This window comes from Cyrtonyx montezumae, unplaced genomic scaffold (assembly GCF_038088225.1).
Source record: "Cyrtonyx montezumae isolate F1298 unplaced genomic scaffold, pur_monq_1.0 scaffold_11, whole genome shotgun sequence".
Lineage (NCBI taxonomy): Eukaryota > Metazoa > Chordata > Aves > Galliformes > Odontophoridae > Cyrtonyx > Cyrtonyx montezumae.
Window position 1 is genome coordinate 10,734,949 of NW_027071837.1, and position 18,374 is coordinate 10,753,322.

Sequence of the window (18,374 nt, forward strand, 5' to 3'; positions counted from 1 at the left end):
ACTACAGCTCCCAGCATGCCCCGCGGCGCCGCGCCGGAAGTGCCTCACGGTGGGCCCGGCCGAGGGGCGGAGCAGCGGCGGGCGGTGGGCTCCGCTCCCTCGTTGACTTCCTGTCGCCGCTGCCGGTATGCCAGGGGGAGGCCCGGGGAGCAGCCCCCGCCTTAGGGAGCCGCTGTTGGGGGATGGGGGGGTCGGTCGGTGTGCGGAGCCGGTCGGACGCGGGGCCCGGCTGCGTGCGGCCCTGAGGGGCGGCGAACCGGTGGTGCTGCGGCCCGGAGCCGGTGGGAAGCGGTTAACTTTGGGGCTTCACGGATTGAGCGCTGATGGATCAATAGTTGTTCTTTTGGGGCGGGTTGTAGTGCTGTAGGCGCGTTTAGGGTTCCCGCCTGGCTGTGCTGTCTCTGTAGAGGGGTTAGAGGTCCTGCTGTCTCCCAGGGAAGCCGGGTTGACCTCATCCAGCGCTGTGTTTGTGTCACAGGTAAACTGCGTGCTCAGAGAGCTGAGCTTGTGCTCAGCACTGCTCGAGCTCGGTGCTCCCCAGGCTCCAAACGCCCAAATAAGCTGCCGGGCTTAAGGTTGGCAGTAACGTGGGAAAGGCCAGGAAGGGTTAAAGGGAAGTTTCAGCTGCTTTCTGCTGAATTCATCGTATTTAAACGATCTTTTTATTGCAGCTTTCAGAATTGCAACACCTACGTTTGTTTCACGTTTAAAAGGCAGTAGTAATGCAATGCCCCTTGTTTTCTGTGCAGAGGATTTCTGGAAAAACAAGCAGTAACCTCCTCCATCCCTCTGAGCGCTGAGGCTGTGAATGTTTTGTTCAAGAAGAAGGACTGACAGTTCCCCTTGGCTGGTAAGGGCAGCACTGCTGAGTGAAGTAACAGTAGATGGGCACTGCTTCTTTCCCTTGGCTTCTTGTCCCAGCTGTGCTAACTGCATCCAATAGCATACTCCACACTTTCTGTGAGGTCAGAGAGCCAGACAAGTTATTTCTATCTCACTTGAAAATAATATGTCATCTACTGTGCTTGGGAGCTTCACTGCTGAAGTGTTAAGCATTACATTGAAGATGAAAGCTGTGTATTTATCATTCTTTAAGATGTTGCAGGGTTTTCTTACCTTCTTGTCAAATGCCAGGAGAGAACTTGCAGGCAGCAGCTTGCAGCATGACTTGCAATGCTTCAGCACTCACTGGGATACGAGTGCAACACTCAGCTCACCTTTGTACATCTCCAGTGGCTGTCCAGTGCTTTTAGCACAGCTGAAGGGGCTCCTTGGGTCTATTGCGTTTTCTGGCTGAGGAATACAGCCTCCTTCCTCTCTCATTCATATTTTGGAGGCCTTCCACACAACACCTACGTGGTACCCCTGTGTGAGTTTGATTCATTCTTCTAGGGAGGTTTAGTCTTGGTTATTTCCAGCCATCTTGAGCTAGAAAACAGTTGTTTTCTTTAGGCTATAGGAGGGGGCAGAAGGGATTGTTGTTTTAATGGATTTGATTCCTGACTCTCCTTTAATTGATAAGAGAAACTGCTTTCTGTCATCACAATAGATTTCTATTAATAACAAAAGTAGTGGATGATTTCTGTAGGATTGGAAGTGACATTATTTTGAGAGAAAAATATATGCTCACTGCTAAACTGTTATACTTAAAACATTCTGCAGAAATCTGAGGAGAGATGTCTTACAAAGTAGGTGGCTACTGACTCTGAAGTCAGGCAGAGAGCTCTGAATTCAGGGGGTTGTGCAACTGCTCCTTTGTGTTCACCCTGGCAATGCTGTAAACAGATTTGTTTCTAGATTTTTTTTTGTCAGTCACCTGATTGCTCAAGAGGCTTAGCTGTGTTTGTCCCTGGCTGTGACCTGCTGCTCTACCACATACCAGCACAGTCCTGGTTCTCTTGCTGAACTGGACGGAGTATTGCAGATGTCTGTATGCTGGTGGGTCTCATCTGGCATGATTATAGGAACTCCTCTTGTTTCAAGAAATATTGTTGCAGATCACTGTGCTGCTCACAAATCATTTGGATTGTGGTGCCCAGCTGTTCCTTGTTGGTATCTGCCATCCCTGCTGAAGAGTTGTTACGTGTATAGAAAACAGAATAAAGTATATTTTGTGTAGCTTGCATCTTCTGGCTAAAGCAGTCAAAGCTAAGGTGTAGGAGAGGGCACTTTTTTTTTCCCTGGGAAAATGTTTGTGTTCTTTCTCTGTGGGCCTGCCAGAAGGGAATAAGCTGCTGTTCCTTTAATTAGGAGAGAAACTAAGAACAGTTGCATGGCAGTTAATCATTTCTTTTTACAAGATCAGAATCAGCCGTGCAGCTGCTCTTATCTCTGATGCGATAAGTATTTAACTGGAGGTATCAAAGGCTTAATTTTCTTCATCCCTGTCTATAAACTCGTTGGGTATGTTCTGTGGCTTGTCCTCCCTTCTGCTTCAGTTTCTTCAGGTAGAAGTGGTGGCTCCTACAGAAAGTTTCCCAGAAGTTATTTATTCCTTTGTGCCATAGCTGAGAGGAATGATCCCCCTTTCTATTCAGTCCAAGTATTCTTGTCTTACCCAAGTAATAGGAATGCCTTCAAATCTGCAGAGGGGGGTCTTGTGATCAGTAACTCACCCAGCTTGTACTTCAGTGGAAATAAGTGAGTCCTGACTTAGTCTCACTTTGTGACCCTCTGATTTGTGTGTCTGTAGCAATGTGCTTTGAGGAGCTGAGAAGCTTTTGGAGGCCAAGGTCAGCAAAATACCATCAAAACTTGTGGCTACTTGTCCTCCTCTAATGTAGTCCACATGGAGGTTGTGTGAGGCTTGATTGAAGAAGTGTTCTGGATTGGCATCTTGCATCTTTGGTGGCAGGATGTCAGAGCTCAGCACTGGATGTGCCCTCGGGTATTTTGCATTAGTGTTTTTGCATGTTGAGCACTCCCTCGGCTCTTCTGGGTGCAGATTTCTGGAGAGAGGCTCAGGGTTTTCTGTACGGGGCAGCTCTAAAGCACTCCAAGCAAGATGGGATCTGGCAAGCTGGCTCAGTGATGCTGGAAGGAAATACTGTGGTTAGGTTTGTAAACGGCTTTGGAAATGACGTGGCTCTCTTCTTGTCATATGATGTGCTTTCCAGTTGAACTTGGTGAAGTAGGGAAGAACTGTATCAGCTTGCTTTTCAGTATTCTCTGACTGCTGCAGTCTTCAGGTGGACATTGACACTGACTGACCATAATAAGCACCATTTGTTTCCGCCTTCAAAGATCATCTTCTCCAGAGCTTCTTAGATATAAAATAAGATGGTGACTTTTTTTCCCTGTAATGCTGACAGGCTTGATATTAGAGTACATTTGTGAGCCTCCAAGTCAACTTAGCTTCAGCTGTAGTAGGAAGCACAAACCCAGCTCTTTTACATCTCTCTCTACTGACACATCTGGAGAGGAGGCTGATGAGGTAGGCAAACAGCTGCTTGCACACCCCTGTTCCTTCAGTAGCAGTAAAAGGGGACTGCTGGTGTGGATACCTGTAACGCTATAATAGGATGAAAAGTACCACAATAATGGCAGCATGGCAAAGTCTTTGGCTACAGCAAACATGAACAAGCCCAAAAGCAGCAGACACAGAAAAAAAGGAAAAGAGCTGCTTACCTTCAAAAGGCCACAGGCAGGGATCTCAAATAAGAGGTGCTCTCACCTCCACTGCCAGCCCTTAAATGAGGTCTGGGAAGGGATGGATCCTGGCTCCACCCCCTTCTGGTCCCTGAGGTGCATTTCATGCACCTGAGCTCCCCTGGGTTGGCCCTGCCTTCCCACCAGGTGCTCCATCACTGCTTCAGGCTGTGACTTGGCATTTCTACTACAGCACCCCTCACCCTCCTTCCTAACAATGTTTGTGCATCAGCCAGATATAAATCTGGTTTAAATCCCTAAGCCATCTTCAGGTGAGGCTGGGATCTCAGTGAAGGTGGTGGGAGGGGAAACAAGTGGTGTGTAAGCACTTGGGCACAATGCAGAAAGTGATCTCAGAAAGAACAGTAGGTAAATACAACAAGTTGTCTTTGTTCTGAAAATAGGGCTTGCTGTGAGATGGTGATAAGTGACAAGTCTGCCATGCAAAACAGCCCAAGGGGCTTTCCGTGTCCCAGGTAGAAATGATGTGGTATGTGCAAGGGTGCAAATTTCAAGGGGAAGTGAGAGAAGCAGATCTGCCCGAGAGGGGCTGCTGCCCCCCTGCAGTGCTCTGGTGTTTCAGTCGTTGGTGCCTTTTTGTGGTACAAGCCAGGAGCAGCATCGGCATAGACTTAACCTCTGCATAGCACGGGCTTTTCTGTGTGTTCTCCCTTCACCTTCACTGACACTATGAACTGTCAGTTTTTCTAGAATGCGCTTTGCTGGGTGCCATGCTCTGGAGCAGTGTTATTTGAGGAAGTTTACTGCTCTGCTTCCTGCTTTATTTGCTGTGCTCTCTTGTCAAACTAATCCTTTGCCTTCTGTTCCCATAGGTGGTGCTGGCTCTGAACTCACTGGTGCTCCCAGGTGATTAAGTTAAAGAGTGTGACAAAATCATGGAGTGTCTGTCTGAACCAATTGGCAGATTTATTTTTTTCCTCTCCAGTCTTGAACTCTTACACCTGCAGGAGATCACCTGTTGCTGCCCAAGCCTGAGTCTGTCAAGCTCTGGCTGTCAAGCAGCAGAACTGTGAGCCCTGGTGCAGCAGTGCTTGTATCTTAACTTCACGGTCTTGTTAACAGCCTAACGTTTCTTGGCCCATGTTTTCACTCATTGCTGTAATCTCTTGTGCTTCAGTCCAGATGAAAGCAGACAGATCTTTCAGCACAGCCACTTCCCTCAGTGCCAGAGGAGTAGAAAGTTTGACTGGTGATAGTGTCTCTGCCTGAGATCTTTGGATCCTGAGGCTGTATCTGTTGTACCTAATTTCTAGAGAAGCCTCAGAGCCATTTGCTTGCAGTGAAGTTGGCGTGTGATCTTTCCAGGCAGAATGCAGAGGTTTCTTTGCACAGTACAAGTCAAACAACATCAGGGTAATCAGATGCAAAGGGGAAAATGAGGTGTTTTTTTCTTTTTCTTGGTGGGGTCAAATGTCTAAGTCTTCTCTAAGCAGAAAAGAGGCTTATGGATGTACTGAGTCAACCAAGCAGATGTCACAGCTGTGGTGGGACATGTGGTTTTGTATGTTCAATCTTAGGTCTGTCATTGGATTAATGTGATGATACTTGAGCTGATTAAGTGTGCCCTTTTACGTGATTGTCTTTTGACTCTGACTTCACAGAAGTCTGGCTCTCAAACACTTGCATCCTGTGGTCTATATGGTTTGATATATGTACAAGAATGTTGGCTTGTAGAGTGTGTTACTGTTTATAATTTGGATACTCTGCAAATGCTGTTCCCTTGCTTTGAGATCTGCAGATTATGTGCTCATGTAGAAGTCTCTGTGCATCAGTGAATGTCTCCAGACTATAAAAAGTATACGTGTGTGGTGTGACTAAACAAGCAGCAACTCTTCTGCTCCAGTTTGATAGCAGTCAAGTCTAAGGCACTTGAACTGAAGTCATCTGATAGGGACAGTGGGCTTGATCTTTGTGAGGAACTGCTGTTTACATGGCTGCAAGACAGTTGCTTCCTTACTGAAGTGTAGATTACTGGCTGCTGGCAGCCTCTTAGAGAAGCAGGAAGAGCCTGATGGGTCAATTGAAAAGCAAAAAATAATCCAGGTAAAAACAACATAAGTAAAATTCATTATGGGGTCACTGACTGTAGAGCAGTATACAGTAAAATAAAAAGAAAAACTCCACATCTTTGAGAGGTTACTGTGATCTTCTGATGTATCGAACAGAACTTAGGGGGGAGAAAATAGAGAAGCTTTCTAATACCCTTGTATTATCCAAGTATTGAGTACATTTACACTTCCTTCCCATTATGCTGAAGGCTGAGAAGATATTACTGAGACTACAATGTTTTCTCTGCCAAGTAATACAAGCCTAGTTCTTATGGTGCTTTTATTTCCAGATAGTGTGAAGTCATGGCTATTCTTTTTGCTGTCGTGGCGAGGGGCACAACCATCCTTGCTAAGCATGCCTGGTGTGGAGGAAACTTCCTGGAGGTGACAGAGCAGATCCTGGCAAAGATACCTTCTGAAAACAACAAACTGACCTATTCACATGGGAAGTGAGTACCATTTCTCTGCTGGGTGTCAGAACAGAGACTAGCTAATGTACACAAGGGTAGGAGTAAATGGAGGTAGCAAAACTCGGTTGTTATCAGATCAGCTGTGCATCCTGATCGCTTGAAGGTAAGTTTTACAGGCAGTATCTTTTACAGTCATCCTGAGGTACCACAAATGCAGTTGTTGGGAGAGAAGCATTTATCGCAGGTTCGTGCAGATCTCTGACCAGTCCTTGGGCCATGGTTGACAGAAAAGAGCAATTGCATGTAACATCTCCTGGCACTGTGCTGCTGCTTTTTTGCATATGTGGAATACAGAGGTTCACGTGCTGCAGACGAGCAATGGAACTGCAGAGAACACTGATTTAGCAGTGTTACTGCAGCTCACTTTAGAGTTAGCATTGTGGCTGGATTCTCAGTATTGTCCATGACATTGTGCTACAGCTGTTTTGGCTGCCTGAGGATTCAAAAGAAAAGAATTGAGTTAGTCTTTTTGCATCCTTCCCTGCCTTGGGAACACTAAGAGACCCTGGGGAAGAGCTTTCAGAGGAAGCTGTCTATTCTTTAGTTTAGAAAGTACTTTGCATGCTGAAACATTTTCTACTGTAATTTTAAGGGCAAAGTCATTTCCTTTTATTTTACCTTTGCCTTGAATGCTGTTCAACCATTTACAAAATTGAGCTGTAGGAGTACCACACTGTGTTTTTACAGTTGAAAACTTGAGTTGTGATAGAGATTCACTGTTCTTCAGTGGGAACACCAAGAGCTAATTAATTACTGCCTCTACACTTACAAAGCATGCTGTGGATAATATTTTGCTCACTTCTGAAGACTTTCTAATACTATAATGTAATGGAAAGTACAGCAATAATAATGGGGTGGCAAAGTCTGTGGCTGTAGCAAATGAGAATGAGGCCAAATGCAGCAGCCATGGACACAGAAACAAAAGAATTGCTTACCTTTGGAAGGCCTCAGGCAGGCAGAGATCTCCAGAAACACCCTCACCTCCACTGCCACCCCTTAAATGAGCTCTGGGAAGGGATGGATCCTGGCTCCGTAGCTTCTGGTCACTCAGTGCATTGTACGCTCCTGAGCTTCTCTGAATTGGCCCTGCCTTCCCACCAGGTGCTCCTTCACTGGTTCAGGTTTAGCATTTCCACTGCAAACACATTGCAGAAGATCACTGCAATTAGTGGTGTGATTATTTTGCTTTACATTGTGCTGTTAAAAGTCAGTAGGTGCCATTGTGCAGCTCTGGGCACTGAGCCTAATGTCAGCATGTCCTCTGCTGAAGCCTTCTGACAGGCTTTCTGCTGGCATTGCTTTTCCTGTGCATTTGAAGAACAGCCTCTTTGAGCAAAGTCTGTCAGTTTCCTTATTTTTAAGAACTTCTGGACCACTCAGGTGATCTCCAAGAAAAGGCAGCCTTCTAGCATCAGCTGTTCTTGGGGCTCTTCTGTAGAAAAATGTTAATAGCAGAGACACCAGGGAGACTCAAAGGCAGTGTTGGAACAAGCCTTACTTCTCCCTTCAGGAAAAGGGAAGAATAGTTGCAGATAACGAGAGATGTTTTTATGAGCTAAAGCCAGTGAGCCATCTGCTCTGATTGGTTCTGGTTTGGATTTAGTGCTGTATGAACTAAGTTGATGGGATGCTTTTTTCCCTGATAGGCCTGGAAATAACAGCTTGGTTTCACTTTGAGAGGAAAATTCTGCTTCAAACTGGTTTGCACTGTCTTTCAGGTTACTGAGAGCTGCATTTAACTAACATCTGTTTGCTCAGCACCTCTCAAAGCATCTTTATGTGATTAAGTGAATGCAGCCACATCTTCAAGCCTGTTTAGCCTGATGTTCACTTAAATTCATTTTCTTATGTGGCTGCTTTTGTTTTATAGTCTTTGCAATAAAAACCCAAAGCAGTGCAACTTAGTGGTCATACAAACATGGCTAAGGAAGCAAGTCATTGTACCAGTGAGGTTCATTGAGGTATTAACTTTCTTATTGCTTCTATCAACTGCAGTTCCAATTTGCTCTTTCAACTTTCTCCAGCCCCTATGTTCACCACAGACACGAGCATTTTCTGGCAGATCAGTCCTGTGGCAGCTTCAAATGACTTTTTTTCCCCCTCTTTGCAGTTATCTGTTTCATTACATCTGCCAAGACAGGATTATATACCTCTGCATCACGGATGACGTAAGTATTTTGCTTACAGCTATTGCACACAGGCTTTTTATGAGCTTTAGCAGTTATGTATGTCAATGAGAAATCAATGATGGATGCTAATTGCAGATGCTTGTTATTCCATTGGAGCTTATCACTGATGGTAACTTGAACACAGCTCTGAAGCCTAAGCCTGAAACTCAAATGCATGTGAATGAGTATCTTTGAGGTTAAATTCTTATTCAAAAGGAAGTCATCTCCATCACAGGAAAAGATGCTAGGTACAGAGTTAGATCTACATACACTTCAGTAACAGCTGCTTCCAGCTGATGTCCAGGGAGGTGACTGGAGTCTGGCTGCTGCTAAAAGCCCACAATAACCAGTCCAATCCTGTAGAGTTATGCACAGCATGCCTGACTAAGAACTGGTATTTGTGGCTTTTGGGCTGGCTATGTGCTGCATAACACTGAATGATCTGACTGCCTCTGGATGTGGTCTGCTCGCTCCTTCCCAGGACTTTGAACGTTCCAGAGCCTTCAACTTCCTGAATGAAATCAAGAAAAGGTTTCAGACCACGTATGGCTCAAGAGCACAGACAGCCCTTCCCTATGCAATGAACAGCGAGTTCTCAAGTGTTTTAGCTGCACAGCTGGTGAGTTCCGTTCTGCTAAATGGCATTACTTTGTCAAGTTAAGTTCCTCCCCACAGGGTCTTCCTGTATTTTTTCCATTTGCACTTGAAGTACCATGCTGAGTCTGTATATGAAGGCAGAGGAATCTGCTGCTTTGCCAGTGCATTCTCTACAGCTGAGTTGCTTTACTGCTTCTGTGATAAAAAGGGGCTGGGGTTAATAGTGATGTATCATCATTTGCACTGCATAGCTGCACTTGAGATTAGAGCTTAAAGGCAGCATTTGAAATCTCAAAGCCAGCTCCAGTTGTCTCTCTATAGTGCTGTAATGGGATGGAAAGTACCACAGTAATAGCAGGGTGGCAAAGTCTTTGACTACAGCAAATGAGAGCAAGCCCAAATGCAGCAATCACAGACATAGAAATGAAAGAAAGGAGCTGCTTACCTTCTTGTGGTCTCAGGTACATAAGGATCTTCAGCAAGAGATACCCTCACCTCCACTGCCAACCCTTAAATAAGGTCTGGGAAGAGGTGGATCCTGGCTCCACCCCTTCTGGTCACTCAGTTCACTGCATGCACCTGAGCAACCCTGGGTTGGTCCTGCCTTCCCATCAGGTGCTCCATCACTGCTTCTGGCTGTGACTTGGCATTTCTGCTACATTCTCCATTCCAAGATAACCTCACAGTTGTTATGGGAAAGACAAATGCATGCTACTCTTTCATTAGGACTAAACTTCAAAGTTTGAGTATCTAGTAATTCTAAACTGCCCCTTGTTTCACTTCATGGTAATTTGTGGCATGCTGCTGGGGTGTGGTAGGGTTTGTTTATGTTCCTGTTTCATTTTCAGGAGGCAAGAACACTGGGCTTGGGTTGCAGGCAGGTTCTTTGTACGGAATCACTTGCACAGATGCAGCAAGGACTTCCATTCCCAAGACATCAACTTAGAGAGGATAGAGCGTTTTGAATCTTCTGTTTAAAATTCATCACATTTTTTTAGAGTTCTTAATTGACAACAGTTTCATAACTTGAGCAGTGCTATTTTTCAAGACCTGCCTTAAGTTAAAGGAATCTGTCCTTGAAGCCTTGGTTTTGAGAGCTTGTTTGCAGGCTGGATCTGGGACAGCTGCAGCTGGCACTGTACACAAGACGTAGGAGGCTCTCAGTCTGCATTGCTGTGGTGGTGGGCGTGTAAGCAGTGCAGCTGCTGCCCTCAACACTTTCCTTTTTCCTGTTCACCTGCAAATGCCAGGTTTGGTGATATTGTGGATGCAGGAAGGGAGGTCCCTTGGCCGCCTGTGAGCACAACTGGTGTAAGGGCAGAAACTAAGCAAGCTTCTAACAGTCACCAGCAGTGACAGTTGTCTTCTGGAGTGCAGGGTGTAGCTGGGGAAGGCGGAGGGAGGATGCACACTTGTGCTATTGCTTTGTGAAGGTTGTACTGGATGTTGTGAAAGGAATCAATTGTGCTGCTCTCCTCGATGATGAACAGAGGATGCATAGCTTGGGAAGCTGCACATGCTTCACTGCAAAAAATCTGTTCTTCAACTTATGCAGTAGGCAGAAAGCAGGGAATAATAAAGCCCGTGTGTCTTCAGAGGAGTTCAATGGATTGTGCATAATAAATTAGATTCAGTCCTATCACAGATAGGAAGTTAACTTTTTCCTCTGCCAGCCCTTGATGTGTGGAGACTGCAACTACAGAAAGTGATGACTCATCAAAGTGTAAGCAGTTTTTGGCTGGGATCAGCTTAATGCTCTGCCTTATCAGAAGAGCCAGGCGATGTTCAGCGCCGTGGTGGTGTCATTCCTTAAAAATCCCAGCGTTTCCATTTCTGTGAAGCATACAGTAGAGCTGCTTACCTTAGCTTTTGCATATTGATGAAATTCAGGCATCTAATAATTCTTAATAGAAATTAAATGATGGCAGAAAGCTTCTTCCCCAGCTCCTGAAGATTAGAGCCCTGCCGATCTAATGCTTCTTGTAGTGGGAAAACAGGACTGCTATCAGAGTGGTTACCGAAGTAACCAAAGTTGTTTAACTGGTGTGATGCTGAGTGTAGAGTGTAGAGATGGCAGTTCAGAGGTTGTGCTGTTACTTAAGATCACACTGAAAAGGGAGGCCATGCTTCCAGTAAAACCAGTCACCAGTTCAGGTAGCGTGCCAGTTCTGCAACTTCTCCTAAAACTTAACTCCTTTGTTCAAAGGAGCTGGTACTTTCAGTGCTGTATCCTCAGTTGTGAAATAAGTGTGTAAATGCTGTTAGAGCACTAGGCTATTGCTTCCCATGTGATCAGAAATGGATGCAAAGTGAACACTTAAGAGGCCACATGGGTTATCACAAAGTACAGCAGAGACGATCTAGCCCTGGCCACTGCTGTCTGCAGGTCTGTTTAGATGGCTCCTTATTGGGGGTTACTTTGTGAAGCCTTCAGACTTGAGTGCTATGGCCACAAGTTTAGAGCAAGAAAAAGGTTCATCTGTGAGTTTTGTGGGAGAGACCAGTTCCCTGGGGGAGGTGACCTAGGGAGCAGGACTGTAGGAGCTGTGGCTGCACAGGACCTCTGAGGACAGCAGACTTAGCCCCAGAACACTAGATCTTACTTATATGATACTGACTTCACCTCAGTTCCTCTCCTTTGATTCTGCAACCATTGTGAGACTCCTTTTAACCTGGGGATGTTGGTTAGTGCTTCTCCCACTTACCAGCCAGAGTCAGATAGTCACCACAGGTTCACTTGTGATCCCAAAATTGTAAGCTAGACATAATGCCTTAAATACCTCACGTGGCTCTTCCAGTTCACAGTCCCTCTTTGTCTTTGCTGGAGCTCCTGATTGATGCTCACCTACAGATACAGATGCGTTCTGTCTTGCTTGTGTAATTGCAGGGCTCTTAATGTTTTGTAGAGTAGAGAAGATCATGAAAAGTTCTGTCCTATTACAAAGGCAACAGGAAGATATCTGGGAGTGGGAACAGCATGTTAACTCTCATTGCTACAAATGTGATTAAACTTCCTAAAGGAGCTGTTACTCCTGGGCTTTCTGGAAGTTGCAGGCACTAATCTGCTGTGCAGCTGCTGCAGTGCAGGAGTAGATGGGCATGTGTGATCTGTAAGGGGCTGGCAAGTTGGATTCGGGTCTTCCACACACTTGTAGATGTCTCAAGTAAATTGAAACTTCAAAAGTAGGCCCTCTGCCCTGCTCAGTAGGGACCAGGAGATTCCCTTTTTGTGTGAAGTGCTATGTTGAGGATCCTTGTTTTCACTGACTGTTCATTTGTTACAGAAATACCACTCGGAGAGCAAGGGCACTGACCAGGTAGCAGAGACACAAGCCCAAGTTGATGAACTTAAAGGAATCATGGTTCGAAACATAGGTATCTGGCTTGTTCTTGTGCCGTGCATGCAGGTTCCACCAGGCCAGAATGGCAATCCTGCAGGGAGAGTTAACTGAGATTGGAGCTGGTGGTGGGCACTGCTCTGCTGACAGAACCAGCAGTGGTTAAAGGGGCTGGGGGAGCTCTGAGTTTGCAGTCCATTGCTTGTGTTGGACGTGGTGGGAACTTGCACAGCTTGCACTGAGGTGCAGTGTGCTCTGGGCTTTGTCCCTGTCACTCCTGCCTTCCTGCAGCTGCTGTGAGGAAAATGCTTTTCAGCATTCTGTCCAGTTTGACTTCGGCTTGGGACAAATCTGACCACCTAAAATAGAGACCTAGATCTGAAACTGGCAGAAATTGAGTGGATTTAGTCCCAAAATGTGAGATTGCTCCTTAAGTGCCACTGCTTGGTAATCTCAGAAAGGTTGAGGGCTACTTGTTATGTCAGAAACCACTGCCAGGAGCTCCTCCTGGCTTCCAGCTGGGCTTTGGGTTAGAAGCAGCTTTTCACACTGGGATTCAACTTACAGATTGGGACTTTTCTCTTTCTCCAGACCTCGTGGCACAGAGAGGAGAGAAGCTGGAGTTGCTGATCGATAAAACAGAGAATCTCGTGGATTCAGTAAGTCTGGGGAAGAACTTAAAAATGGGGTAAGAGTGGTCCTGCAGCTGTTGTGCTCATCCAAGAGCAGTGGAGGCAAACAGCAGCATCTAAAGCCACTTCTAATCAGACATTGAAGCATCTTAACGTAACACTTCCTTGTGTTAGAAACAAATCCTGTCTTATTTCCCCCTCCTGGCTGTTTAACCAGCTGCGTACCAACCTTGCAGCTCCTTAACAGCATCAAGGAGTGAGAAATGACTGAAAAGTGAACTTGAATGTAATTACAAAGCATGTATTATCTGGTCAAACAGCCTACAAGTAGCTTGGAAGTTTTTCTGACTTCTCCCTGGAAATCCTGAGACCTGATTCAGTATTTTCCTCTGCAGGGTCCTGGCTTGGGGCCTGATTCATTTGGCATCTGACCCTCAGATGCAGTCCTCAACCCTATAGAGTGTCAGTGCATTCTGAATGGGACTTATGGATGCGTAGACATTTCAGAGGTGGCAAAAACATTGTCATGCTTTAGAGAGACAAGCTAGGGATGCTTGCAGGTACCCAGCTGGGAATACTGTCCTCCTGCTCTGAGTGTTTGAACCCTACTACTTCCTGAGGTGGTGGCAGTAAGCAGTTTAAGCTCAGGTCATGCCTTACACAAAAGGACTGGAATTCCTTCTTCAGTCTGAAGTCACATGTGCTCACTGAGAATGTTTGTTGTTGGAAGCCACAACAGAGAATGAATGGAACGTGGTGCTAGTCTGAGTGTCTTACAGCTCAGTGGTGAAAGAGTCCTTGGAAATCCAGGATTGAAGTTTCCAAGAGCTGTGAAGCAGCTTATCACTCCCACATGAGCCTTTACTACCAGAGTGGCATACCTAAACCAAGCGCATCAGATCCTCCTGAGCAGTGAGGTCTTCCTTTTGGCAGGGAAGTCTGAAGAAACCAGTACTCAAAGCAGTCCTGTTCTGTGGAGAACTGGTCTGGGCTGAGATGAGGTGTGTTGCTGCAGTGTCTGCACCAGGACAGTTGTCAGTGTCCAGTTAATCTGTTTCCATACCTAGAAACTGCACAGTTGAGTGACAGAAGTGTTTCCAAAGTTCAGACGGTTACTTAGCATGGAAACCTGTGCTGAGTGAACATTACATCAGTAGGGATGTAGTTCTGCTTAATGTAGCCTCACTTGAAAAGTCGAGGTGTTTTATGGGGAAAACCTGAAAATAACCAGCAGAGTGTGCTGCTGAGTTGGCTCAGTGTGGATGCCGCAGCTGTGCCCTGTTCAGGAGTTCTCTTTGCCAGAGCTGCTCAGGGAAAGTGCTGGGGGGTGGAAAGAGTTGTGCTAATGTGACCTGGTGGGTGCTTGAGGTCTTCTGCTGGCCAAAGCCACTTCTGAATGGATGCATTTGTAGGCTACAGAGAGAAGACACAGAACAGGATTAAACACAAGCTTTCCATAGAACGTGACAAATCAAAATGCAGAGGACAATTTCTGGAGGTTCTAGTATTAAAGGCTAGAGTAGAACTGATATCAAGTGTAGAAATAAAGATCAGTAATTACTTAAAGTATTTTTGGAGAACTTCAGTTACCCAAAGCTCACATGTCAAAGAACACAACCAGAGGCGAGCAGCCAACAGGCCTGATGATGTGCTATGCCCAATTCTTCTCAGACTGACTTTATGAAGGCACAGACCCAAGCTGCTTCTGGATTCAGTGTTACTTCTCTTGCTTGGGTTTTTTTTAATCTTGCTCTTCAAGTATCATAGGAAATAATTTTCCCTTGATGCCTGTTTGGCTTTGCATTAATGTAACTGCCAGAGTTAAATGGACATCAAGGAGATAACTGCAGTGATCTGGTGTATCAGGGAGGTAGAGTGGTATGGTGTAGGGTGAATGCCCTCAAAGAATAGTACCCACAGAATATATTGAAGATGGACAGTATATTTTTGGATGGATTATCCAGACGGTATAAAGACACCCAATAAATTAGGAAGGACTCACCTATCATTAAGGTTGAGGCTCACCTGGAACTCCATACAAGAGAGATCTCCAACAAGAGATCCTTCCTGGTCGTGGTCAGCCCTTAAATGGGGTCTGGGAGAGGTGCAGCCAGACTCCATCCCTTCTGCTCACACAGTGCATTGCCTTCACCTGTGCTCCTGTGGCTGACTCAGTGCTCACCTCAGGTGATCCATCAGTGGTTCAGGCCATGATTCAGCAGTTCCCATACATATGGGTATGTGCCTTTTCATTTAACTTCTTGGGTTGCAGCTTTCTTTGCATCAGATTATGGAATACAACAGCTGTTTTACTTTCTATTGTAGTCAGTCACTTTCAAAACTACCAGCAGGAACCTCGCTAGAGCCATGTGTATGAAGAACCTCAAGCTTACCATCATCATCATCATTGTATCAATTGTAAGTATGGAGCATAATAACCTTTAGCTCTTAAATCAGGCTTAACCACTGGAAAATGGTAAGATTGTATTGCTGATATCAGACCTGCATTAATTCATGCCTGGTATGGTCTTAGCTCTAAAACAAGTGTTTTTAAGGTCTTTTGTGAGATATGGAGCGAGCAGCATTGTGCCGGGCAGTTTATCTTGTCAAGGTGATAGAGTTTTCTTGATAATTTTGTCTAGCTTACAGCTGCCTGCTGTAGACAACTGCCTCACTAACTCCTGAGAAGTGAAGGCACTGAGCTCATGGCTCTTCTACCTGTATTGGCTTTCCAGGCCTTATTCCTTTTGCTATCATGGTGTACCTCCAGCCTCTAATGAATGTGAACAGCACTAAGGTGAGGATGGTGAACGTAATTACAGGTTGGGTGTGTGAAGTACTTTGTGAGCACAGAAGCCTTTGCTGGAGGAAAGTTCTTCTGTGTTGCTGGATGGAAGTGGAGGAAGAACTCTTGGTGCAAAGCTCTATAGGACATTTGGCAGGTTATTTTAGGGTGTTTATAACCTGGGGTTTCCAAACTTGTGTTTTGATGCCAGGCCACGTCACCAGTTGAATTCTGAAGGTCACAACTGTTTTCTTTCCCCAGGTTATCATCTATATCATCGTATCAGCTGCCTGTGGTGGGCTTGCGTGGCCGAGCTGCGTGCAGAAGTAACAGGAGGCAGCTGGTGCTGGGCAGTTGGAGATGAGAATCACGGCAGTGTGAAGAAGCAACCTACAGAATAACTCTTAATCTTTCACTACTGACACCTTCTCATTCTTCATCCCTCCAGGACTTCAGACTTTTTGCCTTATCACCCCAAACAGGCCCAGCTGGTCGCTGCTTCTCCGCAGCTGTAACCTCAAGAATGGGCTGTTCTAAATGACTTGAAGGGATTTTTTTTGTTCGTTTTCTGTCCCACCTACAACCTTCTCAGCTAGCTGGTACCCCCAGCTCTGGGGGGCACACGCATGCTTGTCCATGTGTCCATGCAGCTTTGCACTTTCAAGCAAGCATACAAGTGGAGAACAGCTCTGCTAGCAACTGTCCTATGCACGAGGACGACACTGGAGAGTAGTCTGGGGTGGGCTGAGCCAAGCCAATGGGAGAGACACAAGATGGGTGTGTGTATTTGCATTTCCCACAGACCCTGGTGATCCAGGTGCTGCTCCCTGCACGTCTGGCCCCTCGTAGTGGCTCAGCATGCAGGGGTTGTGAGTGCAATATTGGTAGTAACAAAGAGTGGCTTTGGGGCTGGGGCTTTATGCACTGTAAGATGTAGGTGCTGCTTCTGTATGAAATCTCCCTTTTCCTGGTGGTCTTTGAGAAGTTGGTAGGAGGGTGATAGGTCGCCTCAGCATTTTGAAATGGTCTCCTCTTCACCATCATCTCTTTCTCCTTTTCCTCCCCTTTAATTTGTGGCCGAAACAGTAAAGGAGGTGATTCTGTGTGGTTAAGGTTGCTATAATGCATATCCTTTGTCACGTTATTTCTCCTGTTCTTCTGAGGGCATACTAAAATGAATACTAATGTTACTACTTGCTAAAGTGCAAATGGGAGCCAGTTGAGGCTGATGTATTAATCAGGCTTTATAAGGTGTCATATATTGGCTGCTTGTGCTTTTACTCTGAAGGTTTGTGCTAAAGTGAGGACAGAAAAGGACAGAAGGTTGGAGTTAAATGGATTGTTACTTTCTCTATAGTCTGAAGCAGAAAACATCTTTCAGAGGATGAAGTAACAGCTACTCATATTCTGGGGGAATGAAGAAGCAACACAAAAACCCCCAGATCTCCAGGGCTTATTACCAAATGTAGGATCAGGTACCACAGTAACGTGCTGCTATCAAGGCTGTGTATATAGGGACTGCTTTGCCTGGAGCTGGGAGCTGTGATTGCTGTGTTTGTCCTATCAGGCAACCCTGGGGAGGGGCAAGCAAGTAGGGCAGCACAGTGCCTGCCACGTGGGAACAACTGAGATCTTGTACAGATATCAGCCGAACAAGGAAGCTGCACTGCTTTGCCCTGGGGAAGTGACTTCTCGTGGTGCAGGTACAGGGAAGTGAGGCTCAGTTTGGTGACTAAACTCTAGCACTTGGTGCCGTGGGTTCCCTGAGCCCTGCTGCACAGGCAGTGACAGTCAGTGGCTGCTCCTTCACGTGACTTGATGCGTGATGCTTTCCAGCAGCTGCCAGATGAAGTTTTCCTATGATATCTTGCATGGTGATTTGGATGGGACCTGGAGGCTAAAACTTAACTAGTGGTAATCAGCACCTGATACCCAGAAAGGGCCCAGCGGTTCTGATCAGTACTGAGGCCTCTGTGTTAATCCTCAGGAAAGCAGAGAGACTTTGTCTTACCTGGAAGTGGATGTGAAGAAGAGCCCTTCTTCTCCTAATCCATACAGCCACCTACAGCTCAGTGTACAGTTGTGCATGTTTTAGGGACTGTTGATGTTACTGTGTTAATTCCTTTGATCTGTTGTCTTATGTACAAACGCTTTTTAACGAAGACTTCCTCTCCTTTTAAAGGATGCACTGAGGTGTTAGTGTGGAAAACAAGGTTAACCTGGTTGAAATAAAGTTACTGTACAGGAAGGAGATGTGCTTAGTTGTGTGAAAGGCTGCCTGGCACTGGATGTAGGAGCTGCTTGGAAACCAGCATGCACCCGGGGCCTGGGTCTCCCTGTGCAATGCCAGCTTGGTGTCACTCTGCCTGAGAAAGCACGCGGGGGAATCCTGCTGTGACACAGCTCCTGTGAGGGCTGCGTATGATCTCTCAGCTTTGAGAGGATTTTGACTTCTCTTTGGGTAGAGCCTGTCACATCTTGGCAGCAGCTTTATTAATGGTGAGGGAAAGAATCTGTTTTCCCTTGGTTTTAGCTCAGTGTCCAAGTACCTGGGACAGAGGGACGCTGGAAGATGCATGGGATGAGATGCCTGCTTGCAGGGGTGGAGGGAACATAAAGGGAAGTGATGATAAGGCAGCGGTGCTATTATTTGGAGGCTAAATTAAA

General features: G+C 46.0%; 1 protein-coding gene across 3 annotated transcripts; it reads left to right on the plus strand.

Annotated features, from left to right (window-relative positions):
- Nucleotides 1-53: 53 nt before the first annotated feature.
- VAMP7 (vesicle associated membrane protein 7) lies at nt 54-17,955 on the plus strand. Of its 3 annotated transcripts, XM_065729616.1 has the most exons (10): nt 54-125; nt 750-850; nt 4,482-4,515; nt 6,008-6,166; nt 8,298-8,355; nt 8,837-8,974; nt 12,237-12,327; nt 12,882-12,949; nt 15,248-15,340; nt 15,969-17,955. In XM_065729616.1, exons 4-10 carry the CDS (start codon nt 6,021-6,023, stop codon nt 16,035-16,037), a joined length of 663 nt encoding a protein of 220 aa, XP_065585688.1. In that variant the 5' UTR covers nt 54-125; nt 750-850; nt 4,482-4,515; nt 6,008-6,020; the 3' UTR covers nt 16,038-17,955. The 3 variants fall into 3 exon arrangements, with proteins under 3 accessions (XP_065585688.1, XP_065585686.1, XP_065585687.1); XM_065729614.1 differs by lacking the exon at nt 4,482-4,515; XM_065729615.1 differs by lacking the exons at nt 54-125; nt 4,482-4,515 and having other exon boundaries at nt 721-850.
- Nucleotides 17,956-18,374: the final 419 nt, after the last annotated feature.

Bases quoted from the DNA above. Each gene is read 5' to 3' on its own strand.
- VAMP7 (XM_065729616.1), top strand. From the start codon at position 6,021: ATGGCTATTCTTTTTGCTGTCGTGGCGAGGGGCACAACCATCCTTGCT. The intron at 6,167-8,297 runs GTGAGTACCATT...CCCTCTTTGCAG, and splicing joins CTGACCTATTCACATGGGAA to TTATCTGTTTCATTACATCT. The intron at 15,341-15,968 runs GTAAGTATGGAG...TTCTTTCCCCAG, and splicing joins TCATCATCATTGTATCAATT to GTTATCATCTATATCATCGT.